We start from the raw sequence: 21,814 nt of genomic DNA on the forward strand, positions 1-21,814 counted from the left end.
ACCTAGAACACAACACTTCAGCTAATTTAAGACTTTTTAAGGCCTAAAATTCTGATTTTGAAATGTTATACTTTTTTTAGACTTTTTTTAAACCCTGATATAGGCTATGGAATAATGCCTTTAATTCAACACAGAAATATGAGACCTGAGAGAAACCTGAGAGAAATTCTAGTCACAAATAGGATTAGTTTACATCAGTTCTAGACTACAAGCAGCAGATGCTTTGCACATTTTCGTATCAGAAGCTCTGAATTGGAATAATTCTCTCATATCAGTATATAAAATATATCAACTGTTCTCAGGCCAGTAAGGGAGAGGTGGCTATGCAGTGTGATGGTGATACTCACGTCATGCAGAGGATAAGCAGATGTATAGACACCATTGGCTAGCAGACTGGTGATCCCTGTAGGAAGGCATATTCAACAGGATTATAATCACTGTCACTCACTCACACACACACACACACACACACACACACACACACACACACACACACACATTAATACTTAGAATTACACTTAAGAATTACATGTAGAGCATCTTCACCTGCCCCACTGGCAGGACAGAGTCAATAGCAGAGCCAGTTAAACCATGAAACACCAAAAGCCACTCAACCATTAAGCAAATCTGGCCCACAATATGAATACAAAATATGAAAAATTGTATTATGTTTTTTATTTTGTTGGTAACTGTTGTATGTATAACCGGAATATTACACTAGAAGGTGTGCTTTAACATCATCATTACCACAGTGATGCGGCAATGAAATGTTGGAGAAATGACATTTTACCAGTGTTCATCAGATGATGAGATAAAACCTGACAGACATCCTGGGGCAGACAGATCACAGGACATCACATTACACACCTTATATATATATATATATATATATATATATATATATATATATATATATATATATATATATATATATATATATATATATATATATATAGGAGGAGACCACATGGAGATGGGTTGCTAGAGACACTACAGCATCAAACACACCTATATACAGTATTCATAACAGAGCACAACATAGTGAAATTCCCCCCTCTGCATTTAACACATCCCAAGCACTAGGATGCAGTACTGTAGAATACCTTGGAAGCAACTTGGAGACAGAAGGAGAAGGGATTTTAAAATTTTAGCTGAGGATGATATGTCTTCACAGAGAGACTCAAACGCAGACTCAGACTCAGGAGTAGATAAAGGAAAAAGGGGATTGGAGGCTGGATGAGGGAGGAGGCTGCTAACAGAAGCAGAGCGTTGGTAGTAAGGGTTAATGGCTGAAGATGCTGGAGCAAGGCAGATGGGTGAGCAGGGATTCAAGTGGTTTGCTGCACTGGCTGAAGGGATGCAGGCAAAATAGGCAGGCAGAGGAGAGTAATCCTGCAGCACAGCAGAACAGGCTCCGTTTATGCACAAAAAACACTTGAGAAAAAGCACCAAATGCTCAGAACAAGGAGCGGCCTGAAGTGTAACTACCACGGTTAACTGAACCATCTGCCGATGAGTCGCTGAATGGCCGGTCGATATGCTGGAGTTTGTTGGAGTTGATGGAAGGCAGGTGTGGACAATGAGCAGCAATCAGGAGCGAGGAGCGCCACGGACATAGACACAGAGAGACAGACAGAGACCGAGACAGAGACCGAGACATATACACAGAGAGACAGACAGAGACATAGACACAGACGTATACACAGAGAGACAGACAGAGACAGAGACACAGACATATACACAGAGAGACAGACAGAGACATAGACACAGACGTATACACAGAGAGACAGACAGCGACAGAGACTTAGACACAGATATATACACAGAGAGACAGACAAAGACAGAGACACAGACAGACACAGAGACAGACACAGACAGACACAGAGAGATAGACACAGAGAGACAGACACAGAAAGACAGACACAGACATTGACACAGACATTGACACAGACACAGAGAGACAGACAGACACAGATAGAGACATAGACACAGACATAGACACAAAGAGACAGACAGGAAGACACAGGGGAGGTGAAAACATACAGTGCGTTTACATGCATTATGAAACCTGATTATATTCAGGTTAAGGCAGTACTCTGGTTTCTCAAACACCTTACACCAGTGACCTTAAAAAAAAAGTTCTCATACCTAGGGATGGGTATCTTTCGAACATTTCCCCTACTGATACCAATACTGTCACTTCGATACCGGTTTCTGAACAATACTTCTTTCGATACTAATTTTATAAAATCCATTTTAACAAAAAGAAATGACAAAATTACACATAGCCCACAAATCGTTCTATTTAGCTCCAGCTCCTGCTACGTGAGCCTCATCTCTGTGTAACGTATTGTTTTTCATGCCTGGCTCTACGGCTTATGTTAGACAGCCGATCAGGGGCGTAGCACAAAATTCTGGGCCCTGTAGAAAGGCATTTTCTATGGGCCCCTCCCTGCATCCACAGCTATTCATTCTAGTATATTTTGGGCCCTCCTCACAGTCCCCTTTTCCCCACCAGTCCAACGCCCCTGCAGCCAATCATGACATTATTATGATCTTGGTAGAAGCATGCTGCATGCTTATTGGCTTACTGAAGCTGATGAGATTTACTCCTTAGGTACTGAAATTTGGTATTAAATGACAAGGCATTTTTCGATACTCGATACCAAGGAGGCAATTTGGTCGGTGCCTAAAAAGTAATGAAATCGGTATCCAGCTCCGCTGCAGTGGTTGTTGACCCGGAAATATAAGAGAGCAGTTGTAAATAATGGCTCCAAAAAACAACAGCAACAACACAAGCTTTAAACCTTTAAACCCACTGAGGACTTCGCCATGGCAAGGACTATCAAGAACACCCATTTCAGGATGGATGCTAGTGATATAGTGATGATAGTGTGATTTTGACAAAGGTCAACCGGAAGATAAAGCCTTATTCTGACCAGCTGCCAATTGCAGAGCGCCACCTACTGTACCGGAGGTAGACTTACTCCCGTCATTCTTCCCATTCTTCTATACGGGGAGAACAGGCATAACCGCTTTGCATGTAAACACACTGACAGAGAAACACAAGGGAAACCCCCGGGTCACGGCCGGGACCGGGACAGAGGATAGCTCAGATGGTCACCAAAATCAAGATTCAATCCATTTCAAGCAAATCCATCCATTAGTTGGAGAGTTAGGGATATGTTGCTCAAAGACCACGACGGCACACCCTGCAATCTTCTCTGGTGATAATTACACTATACTCTGAGGATAATAATTGCATATTGATTGATCTGTCGTATTAGAGGAACAGGCAGAGGTCTTACCCATGGAGTATTTGGCTCTGGTGCATCTAGTCCTCTTCAGTACCTCATACACCTAAGGATACAACACGTTAAATAAAAAAACTCACATTTAACTAAACAGGTTCAGTTTTAGAATCATGAGAATGCAGATGAGAAGGTAAGGTAGGGGTGTAGTGATACATCGATATAACGACTCAATGATCCACGATCCAATATTATCGATGCAAAGTGAAAATATCAATACAGATCATCTGTAAGATGCCCCATATTTTTCTTTTTATTAAAAATAATAGTTTTTTTATTTATTTAAATGTCTGGAAGAGCTCAGTAATAACATTGTCGAACTATATTTTAGTTGCTTTTTTGAGTTGCTATAAATGTGACTGTGTTAAATGGGCTTATGATAGTGTCTCATATCATTTGGAGGCTCCTGTATTGAATGAAATCGAAATCGTATCGTGACAGACTTTAAGATATCAGCAAATATAATAGGGAAAATGAGTTTTGTACAGCATGTGTGTCCTCAGGGTGATGAGCTCAGAGTAAAACAGAGTTTTATTGATAAGGGCCGAGGCTCTGTTGGGAGCCAAGAACTGCAGTGATTGAGGAGCTATATCCAGTAATGAGAAATCAATCTCACTACCCATTCATTAGTTAAGTACTGCGAGGTGTTAGTATGTCAATGGGGGTCTTATTGGAGGAACGCACAACGGGGAGCACAGGGTGTCAGGTCTTTGTGGTTACAGTAGATCTACAAAGTATGTAGAAAAGCACATTTGTCTATACTTTAAGGGTAATGTCGGTATTTCTTTAATCTGTACCCCATTTCCCCATGCATTAGTGTGTAAGTCACTAAAAACAATCTTTGTAATTGGTCCAGTATTGAGCGAGAACGCTGTAACCGGCAGCTAAACCGAGCGGCAATGTTATCCTATTGGGCAAATACGCATCATCCATTTCCGTCCACTAAAAGTGCTGTTTTTGCCACTGACAGGCTCAGATTATTATACTAAGTGTCTGACAACATTATGGAAAGGATCCCTACAGAGATAGACCTTTTTGTTAAAGAGTGAGATCCTCTTTGTTTGACCAGAAACAACCCCGAAATCACCATCGCCAAACCCACCAGATTCCATGTAAATAAACAGTACTTTTAATGTGTATAGAGCCAGCATATTTCCACATGTAAATGGGTGAATTAAGGGTTTATTTCAATCAAACCAGAGTGGTGATTGCGGGAACAAGGGAAACACAAACCAAGACGGCTTTTGACACTTTTATTTTGTTTCTGTCGACTTAGAATGAAGTGTGTTTTACTTTGATAAAATTACGGTTTATTTAAAAGGAGTCTGGTGGGTCTGGCGATATCGGCGCTGTTTCATAGGATCTTACTCTTTAACTACCTCTGAAGGGATCCTTTCCATGATGTTGTCAGACACTTAAGGGGCTTACACACCAACCAGATGGCCGACCGTCGGCAGAAAAGCCAGTCGGACTGATCAGTCGGGTCCCCGAGGTCCAAAAAAATGCCTCAAAACACACTGAGGCGACGCCGACTTGAGCTACGCGCTGCGCATGCGTGAAACGTAATATGTAATATGAAAATGAAAACCGGCAGCTGATTGGACGAACGCGTCACGTGGGGTCTTTTTTCTCTGGAAATTCACAGCCAGATTGTCATGGCGGCTTGTTCAGAATACGATCTCATATTGTACTAAAATAGTTCACTGAAACGTGTTTCTGAAAACATTTTAAGAGAGAAATAGGCCATACTGTTGCTGAATCTGTCTTCATTTCAGATCGACAAAGGTCAGTTTAAAAGATTTTCGTCAGATTTTGAGAGGCTCATCCGCTCGCCATTTCCAGGTGAGTCCCGACTGCCCTGTCTCCGACTGAGCATGTCGGGTCGGCCAAAATAAAGGCCGACAGCTCCTCTGACGGACGACGGCACGGAACACACCCAACAGACTTGAGTCACCGACCTCGCCAGACTGTCCAACGGCCGATAATCGGCTTGGTGTGTCAGCTCTCTTAGAATAATAATCTGAGCCTGTCATTGGTCAAATAGCAGTCTTAGTGGATGTAAATTGAAGGTGCACAATTGCCCATTAACATTACATTGTAGCTTGTTTCACAGCTGCCGATTGCAAAGGTCTTGCTTAATACTGGACCAATTTCAAAGATTGATGTTCCCATCAGTTTCTTAGACACAAAAACATTGGGAACTAGGGTCCAGGTTGAAAAAAAAACGAATCTACCCTTTAAGGAGGGGACTTTATAACCATAAATGCTACATATCACACACATGCTGCCACTGGGCTGAATTAAACTTCTTATGTAGCTTCCTGAAGGAGCCACCTTCAAACAGGTCATCTACTGAAACCAATACTTACTATTGAGCTCCTGGTCTTGCTGTCAAAGAACTTGTCCCTGTCAGACAGATCGAATCTGGCAACAAAGAACACAACAGGTCCAGTTTTAGTTGCAGATCCAGAGAAAGAGTGCAGACTGATAGAAAACATATTTGACCTTAGAGTAGATATTGGAAAAAAAAGAGGATAGGGTGGAATAAATAACAATTCACACTTGCAGAGTTAAGCACTATCGTGCAGGCTAATGTTGTTAATATAATGCTGTCCATCTAGCACACAGTGAACTGAGATTAAAGATTTGATGTAAAAGGACCGCCACAAATAGGATTAAAAGTACAATAACAATGAAGTCACATGAAGTATGTTCATACACAAGTACAATGAAATGGAAGCTTATGTCATTATGTTTTAGTACAGGGTGGAGGCTATAATGTACACAACAAAAAGATGAAGGGAGAAGGCATGAGAAAGCTTTACAAATCCTTGCTGGCTCAACCAGCCAAGCCTGTCTCCTGCTAATTATTAGAGATGAGCCCGATACTACCTGAAACGCTGGTATCGGTATCGGGAAGTGCTGGAGTTCATGCACCGATCTGATACCACGTAATAAAGTCCTATTGAAAATCTACGTTAAAGTAGTTTATTTATGTTCTTTTTCCGTTATAACTGACTGTCAAACTGGATAATTAAAGAAAGTTCAGGGGCATTCATTATTTGTGTTTGTTCATGTTTCACAAAGAGTTTAACCTGAGCCAGGCCCACAACAAAGATATAAATCATATCACATCCATACAGGGATAGTAGTATACAGTTGTTAAAACATAATAAAATATATGACACATTAGTATCAGATCGGTACTCGGTATCGGCCGATACGCAAGTTCAGGTATCAGAATCGGTATCGGGAAGCAAAAAATGGTATCGGGCCATCTCTACTAATTATGTTTAGAAGCAGTTAATATGACTTTTACTGCCATTCAGGATGTACCGTATGCTTTATTTTTATTTAAAACTTGATTTAAAACTTGAGGCCCATTGAGGGAAAAAAATTAAGCAGACAGATTCCATATTTTGTTTGCGTTCAGAGGCTGCTGGTGCGAGCCGACGTGGATCCACAAGCTCAACTGCGCCACGTTTCTGCCACTGGAGCTGATTGCAGACACTCAAATAGAGTACTTCTGTAGTGATGCGTATATTTTGCACGTAGAGTAGCACAGTGTCACTGGAAGGGTAGTCTCGCATTGCCAGACCTTCCTCCACAGCGCTGCGGAAGAGGGTCTGGCTAGTCCACACAGCATTCCCGGGATGGGAGAAAAATGTGCTCTGGTTTATTGGCATTTCTTTAAACCAATCACAATCGTCTTGGGCGGTGCTAAGCACCAGACAGAGCCCCGGTACCGCTGCAAAATAGCCTCGGGAAGGAACTTGTTTTGGTGGAACGTGTTTACGTTCAAAAGTTGTTTTAGTCGTGCAACAGAAAACCCAGATTGGACAGATAGTCTAGCTAGCTGTTTTTCCCTGCAGAGATCTGAGGAGCAGTTAACCAGAGTCCTCATAAATCCACCGGAGTTTAGAATGCCAACACAAAGAAAGAGGAAGGTGACGGACATCCGGCCGAAAAAATGGACATATGGCAGAATTTTGCCTGTTAGTGGCAAAACAGCACTTTTGTGTAGGTAAATACAAGCAGCACAATTGCCCTATTAACTTACATTGTAGCTTGTTTTGCCACTGCCGAATGCAGCGATCTCACTTAACACTGGAACAATGTCAAAGATTGTTGTTCCCATCAGTCACTCAGACATAAAAACATGGGAAAATATGGGTCCAGGTTGAAAAAAAACGGTAGTTACCCTTAACTAGTCATTTTGGTGCCTAAACTTAACTGTTGTCACCGCACGATGCTCACTTTTTCTCACCTAAACGCTGTAGCCGTATCCCTTCTAGCTAGAGTTTAGATTCTCTGCCCGAGCCCGACCCGTGCCGTTATTTTCCGCCACTATTCTCGGGCCGGTAGTATTTGTGTTTTTTTTAATCATTACTTTATTAGCCTAATTGGGTGGGGAGAAAGCTATGCCATAATCAGAAATATTATCTATATAGGCTATATTTAGGCCAAAGTAACAAATGTGTCCAAAAAGTTACACAAGTTGGACTACAGTTACAAAAGTCTCCTCCTCTCGCACACATCACACCGGGACTGCTGGGCTGTATGGTGTAGCTTAAGTGCAACATGGAGCTTGGGGATGTAAAGAAAAAAAGAAAAACAGGAATATTACCTTTGAGCAAGTTTGGAGGAAAGTCGGAGGTATGGAAGCATTTTAAACAAGTCGTGGGCAGTGACAACATATGTGTCGGCTTTGTTGAGTGCATTAGGCTAAGTGCGGCACACTGCTCGCCTATGACAGCAAATAAAACGGGGACTTGGATGATGAACAGACACATGAAGCAGGCTCGCCGTGGCAGAAAAGATGATAGTCAGCCTTCAACGTCCTCTTTTGTTACTTCTCCAAGCATGAGGGTGAAGCAAGCCCTCACAGAGAAATGCATTGAGTTCAAACAACTCTGAATTGTAGTTGAGAACGTCAGTTATAACGGCCCACATATTAAAAAAGTGTCGGGTTGAAATCGGGGTCGGGCTCATAATGCAAGTTAATGTGTCGGGCCGGGCCGGTCTCGGACACAACGTTCACTGGCTGGGGTTGGGTCGGGCTTGATTTTTTGGGCCCGATCTAAGCTCTACTTCTAGCCACAACCCCTAACTGACTTAATGACAACAATCACTTCCTGCTGTTACAGTAATCTGACGTAAAGTTACCTATTTATGTGCAGGAGTTAAAAACACCAGTCAGACATAGTACATATGAATGCAATTCTTAGAAGGAAAGCACTTGGAAGTGTGTGCACTGAAAGCATTTCATCCAAAGGACTGAGTGGGCAGCTCCTGTCAGTCATACATGTGTTGCTGGTGGTGCTTGTTGGCCTTCACTGAAACAGTCCAGATGGTCCCTGTGCCTCCACTGACAGACAGTTTTAATCTGAAGTTTAAATAATCCTCTATTTAGTCCTGGAGTGACTCGAGTATTCCCTCAGAAAATGACATGATTGAGCTCAAGACTAGCCTAGATGTAGAAGCATTAAACACCATGTCTGATGGAGCCAAATTGACTTTAGATAGACTGCAATCTATATCTAGGCTTTATCTCAGGGAGCTGGCCTGGAGTGCTTTCAAAAGTGATGAAGATTAGGTGATGGAAAAGATGTAGAGGGAGATCTCCTGCTAGCTGTTAGTCAGAGCTGTAAATATAGCTGCGCACTGCCCACTCTCTCCTCCATACATCCCAGCAGGCTGATGGTAATGCTAAGACATTCTTCCGCTCGGATCACTGCCTCTGAAAGTTGCTTTACTTGTTGGGACAGAACCGGATGAGTCTGTGAAGTCACGACGTCTGTCTGTAGTGAATCCTTTTACTGAGGCTAAATGCTTCCTTTAGCCATTTTCATAATCCTCCAACACAGTGTTGAGAAAATGTAAATGACTTTTGTGATTCCAGCTAGATGTGTGCGGTTCCTCCGGAAAGAGAAAGCTGAGAGATGGGAGCTTCAGCAGAATGCTGCAGGAGAGCGTCACGCTTCAGCCTTTCTGCCATGATGTTTTAGCCTATTCTACACCTCTGTGGTTACCTCTCCGTGCTGTCTGTGTGGGTAAAACTGCAAATTTGCCGGTTATCTAACTTGCTTTTTTGCAAAAGAGTCTCACAATCACAGATATAACTTGCATCTATTAGCTGGAGATATGTCTCACCATGATCTCTTGCTTCAGGATTATCTCACTGCACTGGGAGATTATGATGGTAGTTTTGGGGGGATTTTCTTACTTATATGTGTTGAATTTTGAGTCAGTTGCGACATGGCACCTTGGTAGTGTTGTCACTGATTTTGGCCTTTTCCCCTGAATTCTCTGAGCTTACGAAAAGGCTGCCCTTGTGTATCCTCGCTCATAGCTCCTCAGAGATCCCTCCTCCATCCTCCCTCCTCTTAAAAGGGGTTCGGCGGGACGTTCAGGTTGACAAAGACATTTTCGCAATATAGGCACATCTCGCATCTCTTATGTAATAGCTCCTCGCTCCTCGGCTGAACCGGAAGTTGTTCTGGCCCTCCTTCATGAAGGCCGTCTTAAAGCTCTTATTCCTACCCCAAGGACGAGGAGCGAGCATCGAAGGAGGGATCTATGAGCAATGATCCAGAGAGCAGCCTTCCTGGAAGCCGTGCAGCTGAAAGCAGTTGCCCATTCAACTGACGAATTCATGTGTCGATTCAGAGGAAAGGATGTCTCATCCCTCTAAAACACATTTCCTCGTTTCATCTTTCTTCCCATGATTTCCTCGCGTATCTCCCATTCTTCCTCAGTGGGACCGACTAAGACGCAAGAAAGGGAGGCAAGACGAGGAGCCGGGGATGCAATTTAAGAGAAGTGGGATGCAGCCATTGAAGATATGTTTTAGCCTGGGGGCAGCGGAACAAGCTATAAACACAGGGCTGTTGTGACCTACTGTATTCAGATTTTGCTGTTCAATAGGAATATTGGACTATTCTATTCGTTCCTTTGTTTCATATAGACTTTGTTAACCAGCTAGTCTCTAACTGTGTCTGTGTGCTGTTGGTGCTGGGCAGGTATTGTACAGTGGGTCTATCAGAGCTTTTGAAGCGGAGGGGTGTGACCTCCTCACGACCGCACAAACCAGACAGAATGAAGAAAAGGAATAAGGAAAAGACCGCTGCCTCTCTAAACAGACATCAAAGCGCAGTGCCGCTCACTCAACCGACGTCAGACTGCAGTATCGCTGTACACCTGCAGGGGGCGTGTGCCGTAAAACCAAAACAACGAGCTGAAGGAGAATAAAAATCGACATTGATACGAGTGGAGCTGCAGAGTTAAGTGATAAAACCCTTTGCCTTAACTTATATCATTTGACCCATTAATGACATACAAATATTGATTACTGCAGCTTTAAGTATAGCCCATATTATTAAACTTTTTCACTGGGTACATAGGTCACGGTATCCAACATGAAACAGATAATAAACCCAATTATCACACAATTAGCATTAGCATAGCTTCACATTAGCTACTTATTAAATGTTTACTGTTTATTTCAGTAACCTGTGGACTGATACAGTCCATTTGAATTCAAATGTAAAAAATATGTTTGCCGGTCAGGAAAAGTTTTTCAGGGCAACATTAAAATACAATTTTTTACAAATGTAAAGTGTATCAAAATGTGGCAAAGCTGGATAGATACCCAGGTGATGCTTATTCTGATGACTAAAGTCCAATTTAGATCAAATAAGTGCCTTAATTGGGTTAGGGTCAAATTATAAATGCCCATGTAAACATTCTGTCTACAGATTCAGATGTGTAAAATCTCTTTGGCTTGTATGTTATATGTGCATTACTTGGCAAAGCAAAGGTGTAGAAAACTACACAAGTGAGAAAAATTAGAGTTTGACTGGCCAGTCTTCACAATTGAAAGCAAAAAGTCAGCAGAGACTTTACTCACAGATGCTGCTTCTCTCTGGAGAAAGGGTGAGAGAGGAATTTGACGGTTTGTGGCCGGTTGGGGTCTACTTTTGGGTGGAGAGGAGCTGTGACTTTGTGAATGAACAGCCGGATCTTCTCCACCAGATTACTGCCTTGTTTCACTTCGTAATTCTGAAGAGGAGACAAAAGAAATACATTGTAGGATTTTAGTCTAAAATGTGACCAATTTGACCGGTCTGGCCCTAAAAAGGCCAGACTTAATCTGACTCCAATTCTTTGGTCACTATTTTGTGTTCGTTTACTGGTAGATCAGAGAAATAAAACTCAGGAATCAAATCAAGACCAAGATTCGTCCAGTTAAAGTTAATAACAAGTTTAGTGAAAGATATTGCAGAATTTAAGTACATGTACATGGACCTGATACAAGGCAAAGTCTATCTCCTAACGGACCGAGAGAGCTTCCCCCAGCATCAGGTGCTGCTAAGTTAAAATATTGTCTATTTATCCATTTCTCTCCCATCCCTGGTGGTGCCCTCATCAGTTTGGATCCGGTCCAGATCTTCTGACTCCAGCCGGCTCCTGACTAATTTGTAACACTGTATAAAAACATGACCTTGACTTCCAATTCTCAGCTCAGAAGAAGCAAGCCGCTGTTGTTGGATTTTGAACACCTGTGTTTTAATCTCCAGCAAACTTTAAGGAGTTTTCATGAGAGCCAGGTCATTTCCATACAGTGTCACAAATCCCGCGCTTAGTGCTGACCATTGTTTGCCTCGTTCCCTCCCCTGATCAGAGAGGATCTTTCTCACCCTTCCTTTATAATGTCTAATCACTGTAAAACTAGATGGCCTCTCATAACCCAGGGAAACAGAGGCACTGAGGTCAGCCCCATGAACTCTAAAACCTTTTCTTAACACTTTCACAAAATATATTCTAACAACATGTATCTTGAAATTAATAATAATGTATACTTTATTAATCCCGCAAGGGAAATTACAATGTTTTCACTATGTTGTTAGAACAAACATTACACACAATGCCTGAAATACACACAGATGCTCAGTTCAATACATGCACTAATTGAGAGATGTCAGAGTGAGGGGGCTGCAGCTGTCGATGGACAGCCGCCCTGAGTAGTTAGGGGTTTCGGTGCCTTGCTCAGGAGCAACTTGGCAGGAGGTGAACTGGCACCTCTTCAGCTACCAGTCCACCACCGTACTTTGGTACGTACGGGGACATGAAACAGCTACACTCCGGTTCCCAGCCCAATTCCCTACAGACTGAGCTACTGCATGTTGTTCCTCTGCATCCTATATTTAAACAGGTGGTCTCATTGACATCAGCATGTCTGTGATCTGACATAACTACTGTATTTAGATGTGATCCGAGAGCAAAGGTAATTTGTCAGTTTTTCTAGATCTATAAGGCTGAGAGCCCTGAAGGGTTTCGACGTGGGCAGTAGGCAGGATCTGAATAGTGGAGTCTGCTTTGTCAGCATTTTAAAAAAAGCTTTTGCTTGAGAGTTATTTGAAAAGCATTGAAAGCATTAAGATAATATATATGTTTATGTATACAGTAAACAAAAGAGGACCCAAGCTAGACCCTTCTGGGACACCTTCACTAACCTTAAAAGCACTTTACTTGGAACCAGTAGGCTTGCTTAAAATCTACCTGAAAACGGCCTTAAAACAATTTAATGTCTTGTCAATCTAGTCCTAAAAAGGACAGTGTGCAAGGTCTAAATCCTGACTGCTGAGGTTGAATCATAATGTAGTCAAACTTGTGTTTTGTGCCAATATCCAATACCTCTGATTTTGAAAATTAACTATAAGGTAGATTACAGTGAGGTTTTTGTAGCACAGTCTCCCCTTGTAAATACGACAAAATTGTGCAGCATAGCACTTAACTATGGAGGAAATATTTATTCATAATTCAAATTGAAAGTCCAAAGAGAAATTGAAAGTCCAAAGAGAAAACGAAGCGAGATCAAATTAAAAATATTATTATTTTTTTAAATTTTCCATTGATCAAATTAAAAATATATATATTTTTTTTAATTTTCCATTTGGATTTAATATTTGGCTTTTGATTTCATTTACATTTGCTTTTCATTTAATATTTGGCTTTTGAATTTAAATTTAACATTGGCTTTTCCATTTGGATTTAATATTTGGCTTTTGAATTTCAATTTAACATTGGCTTTTAATTTGGATTTAATATTTGGCTTTTCGATTTCAATTTAAAATTGGATTTTCATTTGGATTTAATATTTGGCTTTTGAATTTACATTTAACATTGGCTTTTCATTTGGACTTGACACATGTCAATGTAAATGAGGAGGCGTGGCCCAAAGGCTGGTGGGAGGGTCTGAAACGAAAGGGGAGCAGAGGCACCTTATGAACAGCAGGGGGAGCTGACTGCTGGGGAGCTCACTGTTGAGCATCTGTCTGCAGCTTGGCCACAAGGCTGGCTTATCCTCTTATTTCACATGATAGAAACTGATGATGTAGGCTAAACACAAACCACATTTCATGCAACAACAGTGAAGTTTTCATGTAGAATTGGGCCTGTGTTAGTGAGGACTAGATTAGGACTGTATTTAAAGCTGATTCTGGTTTCCAACTTCGCCCCAGGTGTGTCTGTTTAAAACACGGACGGAGACAACTTATCTCTTTTGATGTTTTATTTAATTAAGCAACAGTACAAACATGGGTGTGGGTAGCTCTGCTACGTGTGTCTGTGTGTTGTCAGATCTCGAGGACACACACACACAATCTCAACCGGGTAGTCATCGTCCGAACTGCGACCTCTCCTTTTTCTTTCTCTCACTTTTTTCTCCGGGTGGTGCGCGCAGTGTGAGGTGCGTGTCCGCGCTGTTCTCCGACATGTACTCACAACAATCACTCCTGATTGACGGCCTTTTGTACAGCCTGTGTACGCTACTTTTTCGTTCATTTGATTTCCGATTTTGAAACGTTTTCAAACCTTGTTAATATTGATGACAATGTGTTCAAATGGAAAACGAGCCATATTTCAGGAAATAAACTTGTCCATGATTCTATTGAGAGACTTCCAGCTGACAGCGGTGTCTGTGAGCATCACTGGCCAGCCAGCAGGGAGGCGATCCCGGCCGCCACCAGCTGGCTGTCCCGTCAGACTGGAGCTTCTGACAACATCGGAGAAAATGTGCAGTTGGCCATCAATGTTTGTAAAACTGCCCATATTCAAACTCTACACAGTTAATTGCTCGCATAAAAAAGTCTCAATAGTGAATTTAGTGGTGAAATAGCAGACAAAAATTGTAAAAAGTTTCCAGTTGTTTGCTGCTGCTGCTACGGCAAACTCCCGATCTAGATTATAGAATACATTGCTTTTTTATAATTTCCATCTGCTATTTCACACACGTTTTCAATTTGAACACATTGTCATCAATATTAACAAGGTTTGAAATGACCCATTTTTCAAATTTGGATATCGTTTCAAAATCGGAAATCAAATGAACGAAAAAGTAGCCTACACAGGCTGTACAAAAGGCCGTCAATCAGGAGTGATTGTTGTGAGTACGTGTCGGAGAATAGCGCGGACACGCACCTCACACTGACGCACCACCCGGAGAAAAAAGTGAGAGAAAGAAAAAGGAGAGGTCGCAGTTTGGACGATGACTACCCGGTTGAGATTGTGTATGTGTGTGTGTGTGTGTGTGTGTGTCCTCAAGATCTGACAACACACATACACACGTAGCAGAGCTACCCACACCCATGTTTGTACTGTTGCTTAATTAAATAAAACATCAGAAGAGAGAAGTTGTCTCCGTCCGTGTTTTAAACAGACACACCTGGGGCGAAGTTAGAAACCAGAATCAGCTTTAAATACAGTCCTAATCTAGTCCTCACTAACACAGGCCCAATTCTACATGAAAACTTCACTGTTGTTGCATGAAATGTCGTTTGTGTTTAGCCTACATCATCAGTTTCTATCATGTGAAATAAGAGGATAAGCCAGCCTTGTGGCCAAGCTGCAGACAGATGCTCAACAGTGAGCTCCCCAGCAGTCAGCTCCCCCTGCTGTTCATAAGGTGCCTCTGCACCCCTTTCATTTCAGACCCTCCCACCAGCCTTTGGGCCACGCCTCCTCATTTACATTGACATGTGTCAAGTCCAAATGAAAAGCCAATGTTAAATGTAAATTCAAAAGCCAAATATTGAATCCAAATGAAAAGCCAATGTTAAATTGAAATTCAAAAGCCAAATATTAAATCCAAATGGAAAAGCCAATGTTAAATTTAAATTCAAAAGCCACATATTAAATCCAAATGGAAAAGCCAAATGGAAAATTAAAAAAATATATATATTTTTAATTTGATCAATGGAAAATGAAAAAAAATAATAATATTTTTAATTTGATCTCGCTTCGTTTTCTCTTTGGACTTTCAATTTCTCTTTGGACTTTCAATTTGAATTATGAATAAATATTTCCTCCATACTTAACACATGTCCGATGGTTATTCATGCATTATTCATTCCCATTGGATTTCTATCAAAATCTCATTACAAGGCTTGTGAGAACTGTAACCACAAATTGGCCCCACTGTGGTGTCATAATGCTACATGAATGCAAAGACAAAGGAACAGGAAACATTCATCTTCATACTTGTCCCCACTTAGCAATGCAGCGTTGAGAGACAGTCCAATCAGTCTCAGGACAAGAAAAAGCTACGGTAAATATGCATTTGACAAATTGACAATTTACTGGCGGGTGGAGTACCTTCTTTGTTGGCATCTTGAGCTTCATAAACTCAGCCTCCCGACACAGAACGTTCCAAGGAGCATGGACCTTCATGAAGCCGATTCCAGGGATATTAGTCTGAAATACATTATACATACATTATACATTACACATTCTCTATGTACTCACTGCAGAAACATGGGACAATTCATGACTTTTTCAAAATGATGATCTAAAAACTTATTTGGTTGACATAAGGGAGCAGCAGGCAGAAAAGCATGTTGCTCTTCTGTGAGATGCACTGTTTAGCAGAGTGTCAGGAAAATCTTCTGCATCCATTCCAGCACAAACACACATCTTTATTGCTGCATATGGGATTGTCTCTGCAGCCTCTGCTGTTATGTAAAACCACTCACACACTGCCAGACTCACTTCACACCCTCCAGCTTGGCACACTGACCTGTCTGGATACAGAAATACATAACCAATTCAAGCTAGCTGACAAACTGTAAGCTATACATCACAGAGATTTACCAGATTTACTTCAATATCAAATTCAAATGTTGTTTTTTTTCTGTATACTGATCCTAAGCAAGTATAGTTTCAGCACCGTATCGGGAAAAAAACAAACAACACCCAACCCTACTGGTAACAGAAATAACAGTCGGTATAGGTGCGTGTCATCGCATGTTTAAAATGTCTTTCTTCAATAATTAGTCATTAGTTGGGCTGGGTTGTTATTACCAACTTGTTCTCACACCCAACTCGTCAAATAAACGCGTGGTCAGATAGCAGCGCAAAAATCACCCTTTAGCGTCTGTATGGAATGTACCGGGCAGAGCACCAGCTCAACCGCGGAGCTGTCAGATGACGTAGTATGAAGAGCGACAACGGTAGCGAGTAGGGATCGACCGAAACTGGTTTTTCAAGGCCAATACTGGTACAGATTATTAGTAGTTAATGAAACCGATTACCAATATTTGGAATAGATATACATGCATATACAGTGAAAATGAAAATCTTTAAGTCAAAATTAAGATTTTGGAATGTTACAAACTCAATCACAAAACTTTGTTTAAATGCTTAAAGCAATGATTTAAAGCAACACCATGTAACTTTTAGCACGAGCTGTAGTTCCAATGAGACAACTGTTACAACTGTAATGATACGTATATGAAAATAATAATTGTACTCCATAGGCTTCCATAGTAGAGTGTCTTCAAAGTTTGCCCACGCATTTTAAGTCATTTAGAATGACATCATAGGACACCGTGAGTTGCTAAAAGCCTTTTTCAGATGTCATAAGTTTGCTCATTCAGTTTTTAATGGTGATTAACTGTGTGTACAGTCAATTTATCTCCATTTGACTTTTCTTCAATAAACAGACTAAGAAATGACAAAACGCTCTGGTTCTCTATTACTGTAATGAAAACAAATCTCCTTGTGTTCATGGGTCCACTCAAGTAGCACATACACACCAGTGACACAAGAGCTGAACATCCACGTTTAGATGAGATAAGATATAAAATACAAACATCACAGTAAAGCTCTGGAGTCCGTTCAAAGATGGATTGACTAAAATGAAATTGATCCGAGTGTCAACAGATCCAATTTAGACTCGTCAGTTCTAAAATCTAAACCTATTTGATGTTTATTTTATTTCTGTCAATTGTTCAAATGAAAACATCCACTCAGGAGGTTATTAAACAGATCAACTTAATTGCCTAAATTGTGCCTTTCATTTGCAGCTCGAAAGGCAACAATATAACAGAATCTGCCTCATTCACTTTTATTTGAATGCCAATAAGACTGACACATTTGATATGCACTGGAATCCATTACAAATTTGATTTGTTTTATTTTTCTCACAATTGTACTCAATATGTGTTAACTGTGTCTCGGTCTTTGCAGCAAATTGAACATAGCACGCCAAACAGGGAGATTGCAACTCTGGGCCCATCATGTGATGCCCATTGGCCCAATTTGATCCGTTCTGTCTGATAACATTTGGAAAGTCTAGAAGAGCTGCATGATTAAATCATTTATTCCACATTCAAGAGCGCTAGTCTCACATTACCAGACCTTCCTGCACAGCGCTGCAAAGGAAGGTCTGGCTAGACCACACATAATTCCAGGATGGGAGAAAAACATGCTCTGGTTTATTGGCATTTCTTTAAAACCAATCACAATCGTCTTGGGCGGCGCTAATCGCTGGACAGAGCAACTCTGCAAAATAGCCTCGGGAACTTGGTGGAACATGTATCTGTTCAAACATGGTTTTAGTCGTGCAACAGAAAACTCAGATTGGACAGATAGTCTAGCTAGCTGTCTGGATTTACCCTGCAGAGATCTGAGGAGCAGTTAACCATAGTCTATAGCTACTGTCGGCTGTCTGCAGCGGGCAGGGGCGGGGCTGCTGCTCATACAGTTCCCCCCGCACACACGTTCTCTAAATACATCCATGGCACACACACGGTGGATGCAGGAAAAACCGGAGATGAGACGACACGATGACCTAAACAGACGACAGCTACGCTCGTTATTGTAAGTGCAATGATAAGTTAAAGTCCAATAAGTACTTTATCAAACCGTATGAATGTGTGTCCCAGGCCAGGCCAGGATAGGAAATTATCTAACAATGTAAAGATCAACAAGCCACTGACACATATGTTCAAATTTGATTAATTGAATAAATTATTATTTTTTGTCTTAAATTCACCAGCCATTTTCATATTATACCAACATTTGCAGCATCCTGAGCCTTTTTGGTAAGGTTACTAGGAAAACTCAGCCCAGAGTAGTTTTATTCTCCCCGAAACAAGTTTCCTTTTATTTAAAAAAAAAAAAATATTAAAAAATCACAACTTTTTTTTGCAACTTTCACTGTCTTACAACTTCATTGCAACAAACATACAAAAGACATCGCAACTTTTATCGCAATTTTTTACAAAAGCTCCCGCAAAATCAGGCATTTTGGGCCACAGCAAACTCAAAAAAAGGCTGCGAAATCCTGGAGGGACTGGTTAATGTAACAAAAATGACACTTTTATCCTAGCACAAGGGACACATTCTATCCAAGAAAAGTTCAGTATTGTTTCACTTGTACATTTGTAGAGTGTGTGCTAGCTAAATGTTGCTAACTCAAAAAGCTACAGCTAACTTAGCTAAAAAATTCCACGCTGTCGGGTTCCACCCTGTTATGTTCCATTCCACCCTGTTATGTTCCATTCCACCCTGTTATGTTCCATTCCACCCTGTTATGTACCATTCCACCCTGTTATGTTCCATTCCACCCTGTTATGTTCCATTCCACCCTGTTATGTACCATTCCACCCTGTTATGTTCCATTCCACCCTAATTATGTTCCATTCCACCCTGTTATGTTCCATTCCACCCGGTTATGTTCCATTCCACCCTGTTATGTACCATTCCACCCTGTTATGTTCCATTCCACCCTAATTATGTTCCATTCCACCCTGTTATGTACCATTCCACCCTGTTATGTTCCATTCCACCCTGTTATGTACCATTCCACCCTGTTATGTTCCATTCCACCCTGTTATGTTCCATTCCACCCTGTTATGTTCCATTCCACCCTGTTATGTACCATTCCACCCTGTTATGTTCCATTCCACCCTAATTATGTTCCATTCCACCCTGGCAAGGATTTTCTTTTAATATTTTAACCACAACATTAAGTGTTTGGTATATTTGTATGTTGTTTTGTTAAGTGAGGTACATGTAATGCATATATACATTTATTTCTAATTGATTAAATTCCCCATACTAGACAACAAAATGGGGACCAAAAAGGTAACAATTCTTAATATTTAAGATATATACTCTTCATAAAATTAAAACTGTTAATGCAACAAAAACAACACTTTTATCATAGCACAAGGGACACATTCTATCCAAGAAAAGTTCAGTATTGTTTCACTTGTACATTTTTAAAACTTTGTGATTACGATGTATGTCCCTAACAGGGTGGAAAACGTCTGGAGAAAAATGTACAAAAAACATCTGATAATTATAATATTTTCAGCACCTGAGCTTGGCCAACATACATTCCTCATAGCTAAGTATGGCACTGTTCTGACAAAATGTTAAAAACATCAAATACAATCATTTTAATTTTCAGAAAATAGGAAGCCAAAAATTTGATCCAAAACAGGAATCACCCAGGTATGAACTATAAGAAGGTAAATTCAATGCTTGGTCAATGGTTGACACTGTTGTCTGACGTTGATCTTAAATGTACCTGAAGCATGAGCTCATAAATAAAAGACAACAGCTATTTTATAGCAAGTAGCCCCTCTTCTGTAGTGCAAGACATTACACTGATGATAGCAGAGTGTATTGATCTGTTTAACAGCTGAAATTAAAAAGGTAATAGAGTTGAACTCAAATGGTATCAAGACAAGGGACAAAGATAAATGGAAATGGGATTCAAATCCCTCACACACATTCAAATTCCCAGGACATCCACTCGGTCCTGTCAGTTTCTCCACTATCAGTCACATGAATCTGCATTGCGAGTTACTGGATGTTATACCTGCTTTCTCTTAACCATTCTTTCCCTTTCTGTATGTTAACTATGAGCATAAATACCACAAAACAACTTTCCAAATGTAAAGGAAACAAATAATTGCTTGCTAAATCACTCCCCAAACAGAGGATCAGAGCTTAGCAACCATAACTAGGCTCAGGGGGTCTGTCGAGCTTTTGTGTTATCCACCCAAAGTGGTGTGCTTGGGGCTGTGTTAAGCGTGGTACTCAACATTTAAAGAGTTTGTAGAGTGGTCTGTCTTGATTAGCTAAAAAGGTCAACATTTCAACCAAAAACACACAAAACTCTAACATAAGCGGCAAACATTAGCATATCCGGTTAACTAGCTTACCACCTACAGTAGTAACCGAGCGCGTTGCTTCCAAGGACAATGAGCAGAGTATTACCAATCATATTCGTTTGTGAGGTTACAATAATACAAATGGACAATAAAAAGCCTCATTTACAATTTGCACATCCACTGTGTGGTATTTTTGTACGGTTTGTTGAAGCCCATCCTGGATGCTATCAGAGGTTAGCCTAATGTTAGGTGCTCTGTCCTGCTATTAATTGGAAATGGGGAAGTTTCCACTCCTGCAACTCCAACCAAACACGTTAGCCGAGATAGCTTTACATTTGCTAAACACATAGGGTAGTTCTAATCCTAAAAGCCTTTTCTCTTGTGATGTTATAAGTGAAAACGTAGTGGTTAAAAATACAAACAAGTATGTAAGTTAAGCAGCTAAAGAGTTTCATGTTACGACAGCAAGCGTTTCAGGCATGTTTTTTCACTCGCATGTCTCATGCAACAAATCAAACTGTCTCAGATCCCCAGGAAGTGTGCTAGGCTTTGAAGCAAACTGAACACAGCGGCCGGAAAAAGTGGAATTGAAACTCCCGGCCCGTCACGTGATGCCCTCTGGCACAAAAATACTTTTTCCAATAGACCAACCCGTTCTCACTCCGAACTCGTAAAATACGGACGTTTGGACAGTGGCCGTCAGCGTCTGAAGTGAGGCAAAAAGCGCCCTTCAGCGTGTTTGTAGAACGCACCAGGGAGAGCAGCAGCTACACGGGGTTTGAAGAAGACGTAGCACTAAGAGCGACTACGGTAGCGAGTAGTATGAAAGCCTGAAAATCTGCATAGGGAGGTTGTTTGGGGTGGTGGATGGATCAAACAACACAGGACTTTCACCCAGGAGACCGGGGATCGTGTCCCATGTGTCACGTTTCCTAAACCCAACCACTTTCTTCTCTAACTAAACTCAACCGTCCGTTATTGTTTTCCTAAACCCAACCCTCCGTTATTGTTTTCCTAAACCCAACCGTCCCGTTCTTC

At 41.1% G+C, this 21,814-nt stretch overlaps 1 protein-coding gene across 4 annotated transcripts in view; it reads right to left on the minus strand.

The window, feature by feature from the left end:
- Positions 1 to 21,814, minus strand: part of ano1a (anoctamin 1, calcium activated chloride channel a) — an 85,355-nt gene that overhangs the window by 38,582 nt on the left and 24,959 nt on the right. For all 4 annotated transcript variants that reach the window (XM_031292705.2, XM_031292704.2, XM_035999197.1 and 1 more), the window contains 5 exons: positions 15,966 to 16,064; positions 11,221 to 11,372; positions 5,681 to 5,735; positions 3,309 to 3,360; positions 348 to 403 (listed from right to left, as the gene is read on the minus strand). In XM_031292705.2, the coding sequence (XP_031148565.1) occupies positions 348 to 403; positions 3,309 to 3,360; positions 5,681 to 5,735; positions 11,221 to 11,372; positions 15,966 to 16,064 (414 nt within the window). The remainder of the gene's footprint in view (positions 1 to 347; positions 404 to 3,308; positions 3,361 to 5,680; positions 5,736 to 11,220; positions 11,373 to 15,965; positions 16,065 to 21,814) is intronic.

The sequence above is a fragment of the Sander lucioperca genome, chromosome 3 (assembly GCF_008315115.2).
Source record: "Sander lucioperca isolate FBNREF2018 chromosome 3, SLUC_FBN_1.2, whole genome shotgun sequence".
NCBI lineage: Eukaryota > Metazoa > Chordata > Actinopteri > Perciformes > Percidae > Sander > Sander lucioperca.